The 16,121-nt window shown below is 33.9% G+C and overlaps 2 protein-coding genes across 5 annotated transcripts in view; one reads left to right on the top strand and one right to left on the bottom strand.

The window, feature by feature from the left end:
• Window positions 1–596, bottom strand: part of LOC149422677 (uncharacterized) — a 34,021-nt gene extending 33,425 nt beyond the window's left edge. For 3 of the 4 annotated variants that reach the window (XM_089633439.1, XM_089633443.1, XM_089633441.1), the window contains exon 1: window positions 481–596. The gene's annotated coding sequence lies outside the window, so the exon portion shown is untranslated. Of the gene's footprint in view, window positions 1–167 lie in introns of all 4 variants that reach the window. The other variant, XM_089633440.1, reaches the window with a different exon arrangement.
• Window positions 597–1,205: 609 nt separating this feature from the next.
• Nhe1 (Na[+]/H[+] hydrogen exchanger 1) lies at window positions 1,206–14,857 on the top strand. Its single transcript, XM_089633438.1, has 7 exons — window positions 1,206–2,586; window positions 2,726–2,882; window positions 4,939–5,093; window positions 5,546–5,697; window positions 7,227–7,355; window positions 8,286–8,378; window positions 8,552–14,857. Exons 1-7 carry the CDS (start codon window positions 1,350–1,352, stop codon window positions 8,696–8,698), a joined length of 2,070 nt encoding a protein of 689 aa, XP_089489564.1. The 5' UTR covers window positions 1,206–1,349; the 3' UTR covers window positions 8,699–14,857.
• The last annotated feature ends 1,264 nt before the right edge of the window (window positions 14,858–16,121 follow it).

Below are 16,121 nucleotides of genomic sequence, written 5' to 3'. Positions count from 1 at the left end.
ACAATAATTCATTATGACAGGTAAAAAAAAAAACAAGAAAGGCAATCAGACTTTTCAATGTATATTCGCTTTTAGAAAACCGAGTTAACCGGACTTGCCCTTAAAGCGTTAACAGATACATTCGACTACAGTTGGAAACCTTTGAAAGACTTCCTGAACGTTCTTACCTGGACACGACGGCCCTGAAGTATACGACAGCGACACTTTGTTTCACTTTTCATTTTAACTATTTACTTCAACTTAACTTTAAAACTTTGAAATACACAACACAAAACAGTAACTGCAGTCTTTGGTAACACTTACTGTATACTCGTTTAAAACGAACTGAACTTTAAAATAACTTTGACATGGCTAGAATGAAAGAAGCATAATGGTCACTACAATTTCAACATGGCGACATGGGTATATGTAGAACTGTTGTTTTGCGAAAATAAACCACTTTAGCCGAGGATTTTGTTTATTCGTATCTTACCCTCTTACCTTAAAGACGGTAGAATTGGCGAATTCTGCTAGGATGTCCTGCAATTTTCTCGCCAAAATTTCTCAGGAAGCCAACGGAAAACTCGCCGACAAACGACAATGATTATTTATCAATTTATTTTCTATGGTGAGAAAATCATAGACAATTTTTTTTTATTGCCAGATAATGAAAAAATATATCCCAAGAACTTTCAGCTCTAAAAGGAACTATTCATGAAATGTTTTACGGGGAGGAGGAAGAAATTACAAAATTAAGTCACATGCTTACCGACAGCAAACTTGCCAAGCGCAGGTCACTTGCCTGTTATCGCTATTTACCCAGCTGGTTATTCTTAATTCAGTTTGTGAAACACAAAAAAAAATATTACTTAAAAAAAACGACGTTCGAAAAATTTACATATCAAATTTTGTACAGCAACAAAAGATTAAGATACAATAACTTAAACATTTTGTAAACACTCGTTATTTAATGACAAGACAATAATTTTTTTATCATTTAGCAAAAGGAATTACGATACGTTTTTGAAATTTCAAAAATTTATCTTAGATTTTTACATGTAGGGGATCATGTAGCACTCTCAAACTTCTAAACGTTATTACGATAAAATTTTATGTTCACTTAATTATTCTTTTATTTTATTTTACATTAACGAAAACATTTTTGGTTCCACGTACAGCAGAACAGTTTAGTTAGGAATGTGATTATTATTTCACAATATCGCCACACCACGTAGTTTTGACGTTTGACAGAATCGATGGAAAATACTGGAAAATTCATGGAAAAATTCCGTTCGTAGCTCGTAGTTCGGTGCTGTCAGTTGGTTCTTAGTCATTCCTGTTGTTGAATACTTCAATAATATTTGCAGAAAATGTTTTCAAATTCAATTTCGCAATTCCCGTCCCTAAAGCACTGCGTGTTTTTTTGCTTGCTAATATATCCTGCTGGAGTATGGAGCACAGCTGACTATTCGACGAAGCCAGATCCTTTGGAAAAGTTCATAGAATATCCCGAAGAGATTTATAATAATGATAACCTTTCAGACTCCGGCATATTGCCGATGTATGATTCTGAATTACATAGAATCAGAAGGTCAAATCAAAACACTTCAGTTTCGTCTACAGAAAGTTCTAAAACGGATTTGTTATCATCTTCTACGAGCAGCGATAATTCCAGTGAATCTCAATCTGATTTGCACACCAATATAACTGTGATTGCTTGGAGTGTTCCCACCCCCAACGTGTCCACTCCAACCACCAATGTGTCCACATCCACCACCCCCGCATACCCCGTCCTACCCGAGAAGAGTTCTGCGCAAGATGAGCACCACAGTTCCATGTCTATCTTCTTTGTGCTGTGCGTGTTGGCCTTGGGGATCCTGTTGATCCATACAATGCTTCAAACGGGCTTCTCGTACCTGCCTGAGAGCGTTGTTATAGTATTCCTGGGTGGCCTCATCGGACTGATAATAAACCTGATGTCTATTAAGAACATCGCCAACTGGAAAAAGGAAGAAGCCTTTTCTCCGACAGCCTTCTTCCTTGTTCTACTACCGCCGATCATTTTCGAATCAGGCTATAATTTGCACAAGGGTAACTTTTTCCAAAACATTGGATCTATTTTGGTGTTTGCAATTCTGGGCACTGCCATATCTGCATTTGTGATAGGAGCAGGAGTTTACCTACTGGGCCTAGCTCAAGTAGCCTACAAACTCAGTTTCGTGGAGTCCTTTGCTTTTGGTTCGCTTATTTCTGCTGTGGATCCTGTCGCCACGGTGGCCATCTTCCACGCCCTGGACATTGACCCTGTCCTTAACATGTTGGTGTTCGGAGAGAGTATCCTAAACGACGCTATAGCAATTGTGCTTACCACCGCTGTCCTGGATACCAATGAGACTACCATGTCCACTGGAGAAGCTATCTTGTCTTCGATAAATCGGTTCTGCTTGATGTTCTTTGCTTCTGCGGGGATCGGAGTGCTGTTTGCCCTGATCAGCGCCCTCCTGCTGAAGCATGTGGACTTGAGAAAGAACCCTTCTCTGGAGTTTGGAATGATGCTGGTGTTTACATATGCGCCCTATGTACTTGCAGAAGGAATTCAGTTATCAGGTACAATAAAACATACTATCTTACATTTTTTATGACTAACGAGGATTAAAGTTAAAGTCTAGAATTTGTGTTAATCTTTTTATGATTACTTTAAACATTTCCATGACTAATGTATTAATGATGTATGTATTTGTTCTAGGAATAATGGCGATTCTGTTTTGCGGAATCGTGATGTCCCACTACACCCATTTCAACCTGTCCACCGTGACGCAGATCACCATGCAGCAGACCATGAGAACTCTGGCCTTTATTGCAGAGACATGTGTCTTTGCATATTTGGGTTTGGCCATCTTTAGGTAAAGAATATCTACTTCTCTATAAGAATAATATCACTTATTTTTTCTTAACCCTTCAGGGTAATTTGTTGGCTTTTGAGAACAACTCATAGGTCTCATAGAAATCTCCCTTACTGTCATGGTAAGAAATATGATCTAAACGATGTTAGAAATAGAAAAAAACATGCTTTATATTAAAATCTAGAAGTTAAACACGGAATAATTAATTTGTGCGCCTTTATTAAACCAAAGGTTCCGAATCCAATTTTAAAAGAAATTATGAAACTTATACTGTGAATTTTTCAATAATTTTTTTCATATGAGACAACAAGAAAATGAGATAACAGTAAAGTTCATAATACACTTGCAGAGGCGGTTCCTTGGTACGTGCTTTTGTGCATTGCACTGCTTTTCTTCAATCTCCACATAACAAATTACAACGCCATCTGTGCCCCAGTGATCGATGTAAGAAATTCGTAATTCCCGTCAGGTCATTATTTGAGCTATCTTCTAGTAAAAAAATCCCGCGCAAGAGCAAGCGGTCGTGCATACCCCGATATGCACAGAACCAACTTTTACCATACTACTAAAACAGCATCGGGCGGTATCGAGACAGCCCGAAGTAGCCGAAACGGTGACATGAGCGAGACAGATTACACTCTTAACGTCAAATTACGTGTTAGAGCAGTGCAGATACATAACCCATTCCGTGCATTATCGAAGTGCTTTGACGGCGAGTGAATTTTGAATCACTTTGAACATGTGTAATCCAATGCGTTTGGAATGGATTCGCTTAGAAATACTAATGTTCAATGTTAACGCAACAACATTAACACATTGGAACTCGTTCGCGGTGAAATCAAACGGTTTCGCTATATTTTCAACGATGAATTGAGTGTCCTTTATTTTCGAGATAATTTTGTATTATCAGTTATTTTACAAATATAACTTAGAAGATATAATGAATTGCAGTAGGTGTTCCCATTCATTAATTTGCTCCATCTAAATTACAGACTAGGTACATTTTATAAGTGAAATGCACTGCTGGTAATTACAGTCACGGGCCGCGTCTGTACACTTGTCTAATAAAGTGCGTGTGTTTTTATATATTTTTTCATTGTCAGTAATTTTAGTTACAAAGAATGTAAGGTGTGCCATTTTTAATTGCATTTTATGTTCGCTTTAAAAATTTGAATAAATAAAAAATTATTAAGGACGGGTTGTTTCGGAGAATTTGAACAATTCATCAAATTTCAACGTTCATTTTCGGGTTCTGTGAAAGATTTATTCAAGTTCTGTTTTTATATCATTGTAGGCTAGTTGCTTGACAAAACTGAAATAAAAACAGAACTTGAAAAAATCTTTCACAGAACTTGAAAATGAACGTTGAAATTTGATGAATTGTTCAGATTCTCCGAAACAACCCGTCCTAAGAGTATTTTATTATCTTTCAAAAGCAGTTTTTAGTTTTCCGATACATTCAGAAGTATTCCATTTATTTTATTGCAAAGCAGATTTTATTGCAAAGTGGAAATACTCCTACCTTCTGTCAAAATATAGCAGAGGCCTGAGGAGCAAAGGACAAACAAACATGACATTTTCTTAAAAGGACAACAAATCACTCCCGGGTTACGAATAACCTGACAGTGTAATTGTGAATTCCTCATACTTCCATCCATCCATGAAGAACCATCATCATCCGTCATGCAATATTTTAAAATTAAAGAAATGTTTTTCAATTCTGTAAGATATTCCAGTTTATATTTATGTAAGGAGTTTCTCAAACTATGAGAGTTTTATATTGTTGTAACTCTGAGTTGTCTCACAAACCCTTAAAATAAAACATCCGGGGCCTACGAAACACTTTTATTTAGTGATAGAATACAATTAGCTCAGATGGCTTTATTAGCAGGCAGTAGGAATAATTCTGGGTCTCGACCATGGACTTGTAATCGTACTTATCTAAGTCTCAATCCCTGCTTTATCGACAGCTTTATAGTTACCAGTGCCATCTATGAGTAACCTCTAAAGTACTATCTAAGATATCACGTATATAATATTTGTTTTGAATGCACAGTTTCAGGCACCGCGTAGAGCCAGCTCTTGTGGTCTGGAGTATATTCCTCTGCCTCCTTGGTAGAGCATGTAACATATTCCCTCTGGCATTGCTTTGCAACAGATTTCGTGAACACAAAATCACTAAGAAAATGGCATTCATCATGTGGTTCAGTGGTAAGTTAATCCAACATCACCTAATAATTCTTCATGTACCTTACAATTCTTTTGTAAAAGTATATAGACGATGCAAAAGAAAATAAAAGTTGTCAATAACGAAGATGGTGAATGGTATCAATAATCTATGTAGTCCTTCTTCCTCTCTGCATGTTTACGAAAAGCTGCCATTAAGTATTATGTTTTTCCTTCTTAATTCATCTGCTAACTTATTTAATTTATGTGTTCATTTCATAACCGAGCATCGTGTAATGACACTTTGTTTTTGTGCAGACGATGCTTCGGGTTCCGTAATATTGGTTCCACTTCTAACAATCATTGTTATTCCACTCTCCCATAATAATATCATGTGAATGGCACGTCCGTCTCGATTAAAAGTACACTTTGTAGCAATGTCAAATAAGTAACGATTATAATTAAGATTCTCTAATCTTACGTGCTTAATTTTCTAGGACTCCGTGGTGCAATTTCCTACGCCCTTTCCCTGCATTTGGGATTTTCAGATGAGACTCGCCATGTTATAATTACGACAACACTTATTATTGTGTTATTTACGACATTGTTCTTTGGTGGTTCTACAATGCCGCTTCTCAAATTCCTAAGGGTAAGTTTACATTTAACAGATTTTTAAAGATTAACTCTATTATGTACCTGTTTATCTGTAGGTCTTTATGAAGAAAAACAAAATAATATTTTTAGAGAAGGTACTTACTGTTGCGGATATGTGATGTCGCCCCACTTAAATATTCCCTGTAATATAAACAAACTAACCACTAACCAAAATCTCTAAATAGTATAAAATAAAGTCGCTTTCCGCTTCTGTCTGTTTGTGTGCTTAGCTCTTCTAAACTACGCAATGAATTTTGGTAGGGTTTACACAATCATTTAGAGAATTTCTTCTGGAAGGTTTATATACAGGGTTTTCCAATAAGAGGTGTTATTTTGATATTCAATCGTATAATATCAATGGTTTCGTTGCTTGTGTGGCACGTAGCGCCGTCTTGTTGAAAGTAAACGTTGTCCAGATCAATACCATCCAATTCCGGCCATAAAAAATCATTAATCATCTCTCGATAGCGCAATCCATTCACCGTAACTGTTGCTCCAGCCTCATTTTCGAAAAAGTAAGGTCCAATGACTCCGCCGGACCATAAACCGCACCAAACAGTCACACATTGAGGATAGAGAGGCTTTTCATAGAGAGGCTTATTGACGAAGCCACCGAGGTGGAAATGGGCCTCATCACTCAAGATGATTTTCATTTGATTCACTCAAGTGAATTTTAATAATTTCAATGCGTTGTTGAAGCGTGTATCGTTCTATTTTTATTAATGGCGTAATTTCTATTTGTCAAATGTCAAAAAATGACAGCTTCAAAAGTAACATCTACCGAAATAGCGGGCTATTCAAAATAACACCTCTTATTGGAAAACCCAATACATGCATATTATTATTTTTTTATTTGGTACAAATTTTTTATATTTTAAAACTTTCCAGTAATGTTGGCCTCACTGGGTGAGAAAATTTGTAGAAAGTAGAGAAAAGTCAATGTTTTGTAATTAAGTATTAAAAAAAATACTATCGGCCGCTGACATTGCTAACGCTGGCTAAACCTTATGAGATACATCAATATAATGTACTACGGAATTGTACACGGTAAAAAGGCCTACACAAAAGTCCGCAACGGTATATGTCTATCTTCTAAGGATGACTCACAGCAACGCCGGGTACACGTCTACTAGTAGTTATTAAACGGACACTTCACTAAACACACATATTGTCATTTTGCATTCTTGAGATGCTCAGCCGACAGCTGACCTGGCCGCTGACTCAGCACTACACAGCGTGAACACCACTGATAATATATACTTAAAGTATTCTTAAACTAACAATAACTGAACTACCAATTTCTTAAAATATATTGGATGATCAAGGCAGTATTAAAATATCAAAAATATGTTATTGTTTAATTTTTGCTGTCCACTTTTAGTGTTCAAATGTTATTTTTTATTGCAAAGACAAATATTTGTCTTTTAATTTGTTCTATGGTAAAATACAAGCCATTTTTCTTTTGTGTAAAGCTGCTGTGAATTACATTATGGATTTAACATTATTGTGTAATGTTTATTTTAGGCTAATAAGAAACACAAGCGATCTCGTTCGGCTCGACGGCGCAAGGAGGTCTCTCTGTCTAAGACCAAGGAGTGGGGGCAGGCCATCGACTCTGAACTGCTCTCCGAAATTACTGAAGAGGAGATGGAGGTAATATTATTTTTTAGAAGTTGATTAGACTACTTGCCACTCGACCGTATTTGAAAAAAAATCCCTCGAGTGATATAGATTTACTTGCGTTTAGTTTTGGATTCGGCCACGCTCCTTCCAAAAATTATATTAAGGAAACATATAAACTGCTTACAGTGGTTTAAATCCAATGAATACACTGATATTTCACCATTTATTTCATATTTTTAGGTTTTATATTAATAAAATTTAAAAAGTACTAAATTTGTAAATGCGTAAATTCTGCATGTCAGTTATTGAAATTGCCCTACCTTGTACGTATTTGGGCAGTATTGAATATTACTATTTATTTATTTAAGTATGTCTACTGGAAATATCTGTAGTCACAGATCACAGACATGTTTATTATTTAGAAAACAATTTTAAATTGCGTCTACACGCAGACTACACCATTTAAAACATCATCTAGAATATTCCATGGTACATTAGTGACATATTTTGGTATTCGACAGAAGCTTAAGCTAGCTAACGACTAAACATATTAGCTGATAGCGAGAAGTTCTAAATAAATTCATTAAAATCTCCTACGTTCTACCAGTTTTTTAGTGTAGCAATTTGAACACCATTGATGTAATCAAATCTCTTTATTCTGACTGAATACATACAGCTACCCAAATTCTTCTGGTTTTTTTAGTGTAGCAATTTGAACACCTTTGATCTAATCAAATCTCTTTATTCCGACTGAATACCTACAGCTACCCAAATTCAACTTTTTTTTTAGTGTAGCAATTTGAACACGTTTGATGTAATCAAATTTCTTTATTCTGACTGAATCTGCTGCATACCATCAACCAAAGAGTTTCCGATTTGGTTTCCTTTGGCTCACCGTGAACCACATATAATAGGTACATATATAGAATATAATAATATAGATATGTATTTTTCTTCCAGGTAAACTTTGCGCAGTCGGCTCGCGTCAGAGGATTTGCCCGACTTGACCTGAAATATCTGATTCCTTTCTTCACGAGGCGATTCACCCATCAGGTAAATTCTTATATTATTCATCATCAGCGAAATAATAAATACATTAACGATTGATGATCATAACGATTTCTATAAGACCATTAGAACTGTTCCCAAAAGTGAACAAATCAGCCTGCGGGGTTGAGAATTATTTTGTCTTTAAATTTGTATTAATTTCCAATTGTTATCTCCAGGAACTGAAAGATTGCAAGAGTCAAATGACAGACCTGACCAACCAGTGGTACCAGGCTATCAGAATCTCACCGGAGAGGGAAACTGATGAAGAGAGTGTTCCTCCATCCAATTCCAATTCTCAATCCAGTCTGCAACGAAGCACTTAATTTAGTAACCCGTCAGCGGTCAGCTTGGAACATGTATAAATGATAAAGTGCGTGGTACAGGGGCACCTAGCGTCGAAATTTCACACGCTTAAAGAGTTAAAAAAATTATTCCTTATCAAAATACATAATACTAAACAATACTAACATGGTATCAACTGGAACAACAGTCATGTATGTAATCCTGTACATAATATTATCTTCTTTACCGCAGCTGAAAAGACATTTACGTATTGTCCATCAAACTAACAATTGACATTTGGCAGCATCCATGTCGATGACATTAAGCCAATATATTGTATCTCCATAAATATTATTTTAACACAAATTAAGTAAAAAAATTTGAATCTCTTAGAAAATTTGATTAACCACCACAATATTTATTAATACAGGCCATGCTGTAGAAACTGGACTGACAGTTAAAGATAAGATTTTTCGAACTTCTTGCACTGGGCTTAGCAGGGTTTAGTACTAAAATCTGCTAAACCCAGTGCAGTTTCTACAGCATGGCCTGTAGTAATAAAGATGGCGGTGGATTAACGCATTGAAATTTGTAAATATCTCTGGAATTGTAAGAGTTACAGATGTCAAATTTTTACACAGACCGATTTGTTTAAGGCGATGCACTACGTAGCAATGCAAAATCATGTGTTTTTGGTTTGAAAATTTGGTCGCCTAGAAATGTTTCAGATGCTTTAAATAAATACCGCGAGTATAATACATCTTGGCCTTTGAAATAATCGAGTATTTTTTACATAAGTCTTTTTATAAGCCCAGAAAAAATAATTTATAAGGCCCATGAAAACTGCTTTAAAGTTCAAAATTTCCTACTTACGAACCCATTTTCAGCTATGGTTTTATTGTATAATGTGGCAAATTAAGTTATTTATAAAATGATCGGAAAACATTTAAATATTTATGCCTGAACATCCACAAAATAAAATAAAAGGCACTTTTGGGCCATGTTTTTTTCTTGCCTAAATCAAAACAGCTGGATGGTGTTAGGCGGGAATTTAAGCCTTATCGCCATCTACGTAAGGAGTGTTATTGATGGCGGCTCGATTCAAAATATTACACGACGTAGTGCATCGCCTTAATTCTGAATACATAGTTCTTCTCTTCTTTCTACTCATTTTCGCCAAAATGTGGAGAAACGAGAAACAATGTGTCTATTTCTATGCCATCGATATATTAAATGAAAACTGCATGTTGATATTTATTCTTGCGCTGCTTGGGATTTGAACCCAGTACACTTCTAACAAGTCAAATGTATGAAGCATTATGCTACAGAGGTTGCTATTCAGATTGGATGCTTTGAAATATGAAATTAACAGCTTTTACAAGTTTTCTAAAATCTATTAGCTGATAATTGTGAATTTTTATTTCATATTAAGAGGCTCATTTTGAACCAAAGTGTCATATTTTGTTATTTATGACTATTCCTATTTTATTTGCAGCAGTCGTGATTGTAAAAATGATTGGTTACCACTAGATTATTATGAACACATATTTGTATTAGGATTAAATTTAATTTTTTTTTTAGATATATGTACATATTTGATGAACATTGTTTGTACATACTCGACTAATGTTTTCAGATGCACTTAATTATTGTTGTGCTAATCTTCTCTGTTCTAGTCTGAAAGTATTCGCTAAAACTATTATTGTAGTTAAAATTATATTAGTATTTAATGCACATGGTGTTATTCGAATTTGTAATCCAAGTTAGTTGATCATTTGTGAAGAGATTTGAAAAGAATGCATGTCCAATTAGCTTAACGCACAAGACAATGTAAGGGATGCGTAAATGGTTTGGACATGGAGAGATGATGGATTAAGGATGGGGTACCTGTAACGTATACCACAAACAGGTTGATGGATGAAGTTGGGAATACTCCCGGAAAAGATTGGCACAATCAACTGAGTCAAATATTTGTGTTGGAATAACAGAAGAGTGTGGATGAAGCTAGGAATGTGTGCCAAAACAGAGCTGTGTGGCATCTTCTCTGCGGAGTAATGCCGTAATGGTTAGTTAGTTGTTTTTAGAATTTATTCAAATTGTTTGTCCATAGCATAAACGTGTAAGTAGGTGACTATTGCCAAAGTATATTAGTTGGTTGGTTCCTAACTTAGACACTATTTGACGCTCTGAGCATCTGCACAGTGTCATAATAATATGTTTGCTGTTTGTGAATTTGTATCAAATTAGATTATACTCATCTTATATTTCTTCTAAAATACACTTCTAGTGTTTGTTCAAATCAGTGGACAAAAATAGATCTTCTATATACATTTCAATCAATGAACAATAAGGATAAATATATAAGGTTAAACGCAACCTATGTTATAATGTACGCGTTCGTAGGTGGCGTTAATTTTATTATTTTATTAAAATACACTTTTTGCAAGTTATGCTTTACAATATTAAGATAAATTATTTGTTTGTGCCAGTACATACGAGATATTTTTATGAATACATAAATAGTTTTGTCTGTGTACAACTCTATTTTTTCAAGAAAGGCTTGCAAATACAATATTGGGTTGAATCACCTATACAATATTGTATTTTGTATGCCTTTCTTGACAGAACTGAGTTTTTATACGGATAAAATTATTTATTCATATATCGTATGTTTGGGCGCAACCAAATAATTTGTCTTGATATTATAAATCATGATTTGCAAAAAGTGTATTCTAATAAAATTATTATTTTTTTTATGTGAAACTGCACAAGAGTGTCAACTGCTCCCAACCGTCTGGAGCCAGTGAGACTATGGCATCCCCTATTAGGGTATGTTGTATGAAGTTAGTGGGGAGGGGAGGGAGATGGGAAAGAGGATGGTAGACCTGGATATTCAGATCTAGTCACCAAAAACTGCCAAAGCCATTTCAAGCAACGTTTCAATTTTGAATGTTGGTCTTACACCAGGGCGACACTGAGAGTATCTTCCACATACTATATATCATTTTGAGTGAGTAATTTATGAAATATCACGCATTAATCAAATAAGTGATATCCTTCTTGCTAGTCGAGAGCCTTACCCCTCGACTGCGTACATTATAATGTACGTTATGTTTAACCTTAAACCTTTACTTTTGCTTTTTTAAGCAAATTTAAAAAAAAATTATTTACATAAGTATGTTTTCCCCAGAACCAGTGTATTATTATAAATTTAGTTGGTATATTAATTCTTTATACATAATTTATTGAATAACCTTGCATAATATTGCGTTGTATGATAATACTGATATGTAATTCTTGCACATAACTGTTATTTTTTATAACTAAATTACAAATGTGGGCAGGCATTGTACAATATGGAACTTTAGTTCACTGCTTAGCAGTTATGTAGTTTTCAAGAGGTTTGTTTCTAAAACATCTTAGAATGGCTTATGTTAAGGCGGGAACAAATAGTATTTTAAATTTAATTATTTACAACTCCTAGATACTTACTTTATATTATAATTTATAATGGTATAAAAATAAATACTATATTTTTCTATTTACAATTTTTGGTACATTTTGTTAATTTTAGTGATGATTGATGATATTGTATGTCTTACATTAAAACATGTCTTGTTTTAATTTTTATTTATTGTATAATTTTTAGCATCGAAGATTTATTAGACATATCGATTATATATTATTATATGTCATTTGGGACCAACAGGAAGAATACCCGAATCTCAAGGTTAATTTATATTAAAAATGTATTTATCGATATTCCTTAACCCATCTGGTGTATTCTTTCGAAAGGTCAGAGTATTTCTGTTTTGCAATAAAATCCAAATAAATGGAATATTTATGAATGTGACCGAAAACTACAAACTTTTTTCAAAGGTGATGAAATAAGCATTCAAATATTAAAATTTTTTAATAATGGCTCACCTTCGTTTTTTCTACTAAAAAACTAAAATTACTGATGACAAAAAGAAAACACACACATACACATTTTATTAGACAAATATACTATAAACGATTTTGTCACCTCATTTTTTTGTCATTTTGTATAAAAATAATGAATAAACAATTCACAAAGTTTCATAAATGTTTAAATTTCATTGAAAAATACTTTTTTTTTAATTCTTCTGTGGCTAACTTCTAGATTTGAAAATAAAGCGTGGTGTTTTCTCTTTCTAACACCGTTTAGATCATATTCATCACCATGACTGCAAGGGAGACAACGATTTCTATGATAAGACAGCTTTACATCTATTTTTGTTACCCTCATAAATCTTATCAGTTACACCACGATGCACAAAACTATATGTTTTGTGCACAGTAGTAATAGAATTTTGAAAAAAGTTATTATCCTTTCTACTTCTAAAATCATGTGGAATCACACCCCGGTACAGGAAATCGCACATAAAACTTTAATTCGTAGATATTTGCAAAAACATTTAACTTCCATTTGTCACGCTCCACATTCCTGACGCTAGATTAAAACATGAATGTTTTTAAAATCATTATAAATTAATTCGTAAGAAACTACACCTATTTGCTATAACAGTTTGTTTGGATGTCACCATGCTAATATCCATCTTGTGACTTTCTAGAAAGATGCAAGTCATGAGTAAACTCCTTGAATTGTAGATTCCGCAATCCACGTAGCTTCAAAGCTATTCAGATTGCAGACTTGAGTTTGTGTAGGCGCTCAAATTACATTGCGGTCAAATGTGGGAATATGTATGTATTATTGTGATTCAAATCACCATTTGAATAAAAATAAACTTTATTATTTGTAATCGTTGACAAAGCCTTTTTATTTTCTGTGTCTGTCTCTTCACATTTTCATTGAGAGTTGACATATTATCTTCGTCAATGATTAAATATTATAATGAGGTTTATAATCATAAGTTATCCCTAATAAAATTAAATGTTTATTATTTGTGCTCATCATGGTTCTGATACCATTTTTTTCATCATAAATAATATGAGATGAATAGAAACATAGTTGGCAGTACCGTACAATAAACAATAAATAACAAATATAAATCTGCTGCCACGGTTTGATAAATTCAACGGTTCTTTTTGAAACTAACAGAGGGCCCTACTTCCATTTACAACAATCATAAATGTACAGTAATTTCGATGATAATAATCATATTTGTTGGTTTATGAATAGTTTTAATTAAAAACCTGTTTTTGGTAACTAGATTCAGTAAAACGTAAGGAGCATCTACAATCTGTTGGTTATTGGTTTTCAACATTTTCAAGATGTATTTCCTAAGATATCTGTTTTTTTTTATAAAATAACCTTCCGTTTTGCTTTCAAACTTTGTGACATTGCCGAGTTTGTCGTGGACAGATTTTTAGATTTATTAGTTTATTTAGACTTGCACAATACATTTTGACGCAAGTGATAAGGTATATTAAATAAATTATAGATGGTAAAAGTACCTATTACGTATGTCCATTTGATATCTTAGTCATTTTGCCTGGGACGAAAATGGTTCTTAATCTTAACCAATAACTATTATTGGTCCTTATTTAATATTGACATTGACCATTATTGTCTTCAACGTACGGTGGTGTTTTAGTCACATTGTATTATTCTAGTAATGGGAGAGAAAGTATCTCTGAAAGATATTATTTGTATTTTTGATGAGAAGATAAAACTATTTTTTTATACTTTTTTGTATTAATAACTATCTAATGTATTGTGATGGATTTAAGAACTTGAGTCTGTAAGCATTTAAAAAAATTATTTAGATTTAAATTAAATGAAATGAAGATCTTTTGGTAATCAAAGAGTTACTTATATTGTAGCATGATTTTAACCAGAGGTTACCAACCTTTTTGGGCCCATTGTCCACTTTTCAATTATATTTTTCTTCAGCTTCAGCTTTTCGTACAAAACAAAAATTTGGATTTGAAGCCAAAATACAAAACCAAACTGAATAGTACTTTCTTAATCAAAAAGTTGAGCATATGTCTAGTACAGATATGCAATTTTATTTATTTGTGTTTTAAATTATGACATTATGAACATTAAAGAATTCAATTTTGAATGATTTTAGAGGAAACTTTGGCATTTTTTGTGAGTTAATTGTTACTTATTAAAAAAATATTTTGTCTACAAATTTCAATTTATGTACAACAAATTTGTGTTCCAACTTAAATCGGTAGTTTGTAATTTAAATTTACGCCCATTAAAATGCTTTATTAATTAATTTTTATTTTGGTAAGTTTTTAGATTCTCACGGCCAAAAGCATTTTTGTTGTTTGTTTTTGGGGTGTTATGCCGTGTTGCGCTAACTCCTTCTTTAGCCGACGTTTCGGACAGCGTTGCAGTGTCCATCATCAGGGCAGATCCGGTAGATCCGAAGATGTGTAAATTTTGGTTGTCGAGTTTGTGCTTATTTATTTGTGGCCTGGGCCCGTCCAAGTGCGAAATGCCAACGGAAGTGGCGACAAGATGGCGCCACTTCCGTTGGCATTTCGCACTTGGATGGGCCCCAGGCTAACATAAATACTGTGCTTTCAGAATTCGCCACAAGATGTCGCCACTTCCGTTGGCATTTCGCACTTGGACGGGCCCAGGCCACAAATAAATAAGCACAAACTCGACAACCAAAATTTACACATCTTCGGATCTACCGGATCTGCCCTGATGATGGACACTGCAACGCTGTCCGAAACGTCGGCTAAAGAAGGAGTTAGCGCAACACGGCATAACACCCCAAAAACAAACAACAAAAAATTTTATTTTGTATTTCAGAATATGTGTATAAATAAAAGAGCAAAATTATTTTTTTAAATAATCATCATACTCACAAATAATTGCCAAAGTTTCCTCTAAAATCATGAATAATTGAGTTTTTAAAATTTAAAACACATAAATAAAGTAATACAAATCCGTACTAGGTATTTGCTTATGCCTTTTGATTAAAACAATATTTATTAAGTTTCTTTATTTTGTCCTCAAATTAAAATTTAAGTTTTTTTATGAGTGAGTCAGCTGTTCCTCTTAATCCCCCTACAAGCTACTTAAATCGCCAACTGGTGAGCGATATTGCCGAGGTTGTGATATTATTTTGTTTAGCTTTTGCAGTGTTGCGCAGTAAACTTTTTCCTCCTTCTTGAGTCTGCGTTTAGGAGACCTTTGCAGTGTCCATCGTCAGGGTAGAAGGTAGAAGTTTAGTGTAGAAAAATGTAACACCTAAAGTCATACAAGACAGAAGGTACCATTGGCCATGAGATCTTAAGTCATATTTATTATTTGCTTTAGAGTTGAAAACTAATTATGATATTATGGTTACCTTCCTGAATATTTTTATGTTAGGTATACAAGGTAACACACCTTGTCTAAGTATTACATTGTCTTGATTATAAAGGAATAAAGTCGAAGTTACTATGTTGAAGCAATGCTGCTCAGATATTTTTTAATAATTAATGTTCAGTTTTAATTGCTTTATTTAAAAT

Source organism: Hesperophylax consimilis, chromosome 7 (genome assembly GCF_061612785.1).
Source record: "Hesperophylax consimilis isolate HC1 chromosome 7, BYU_Hcon_1.0, whole genome shotgun sequence".
Taxonomy (NCBI): Eukaryota; Metazoa; Arthropoda; class Insecta; order Trichoptera; family Limnephilidae; genus Hesperophylax; species Hesperophylax consimilis.
This window is presented reverse-complemented; position numbering and strand designations above follow the sequence as displayed.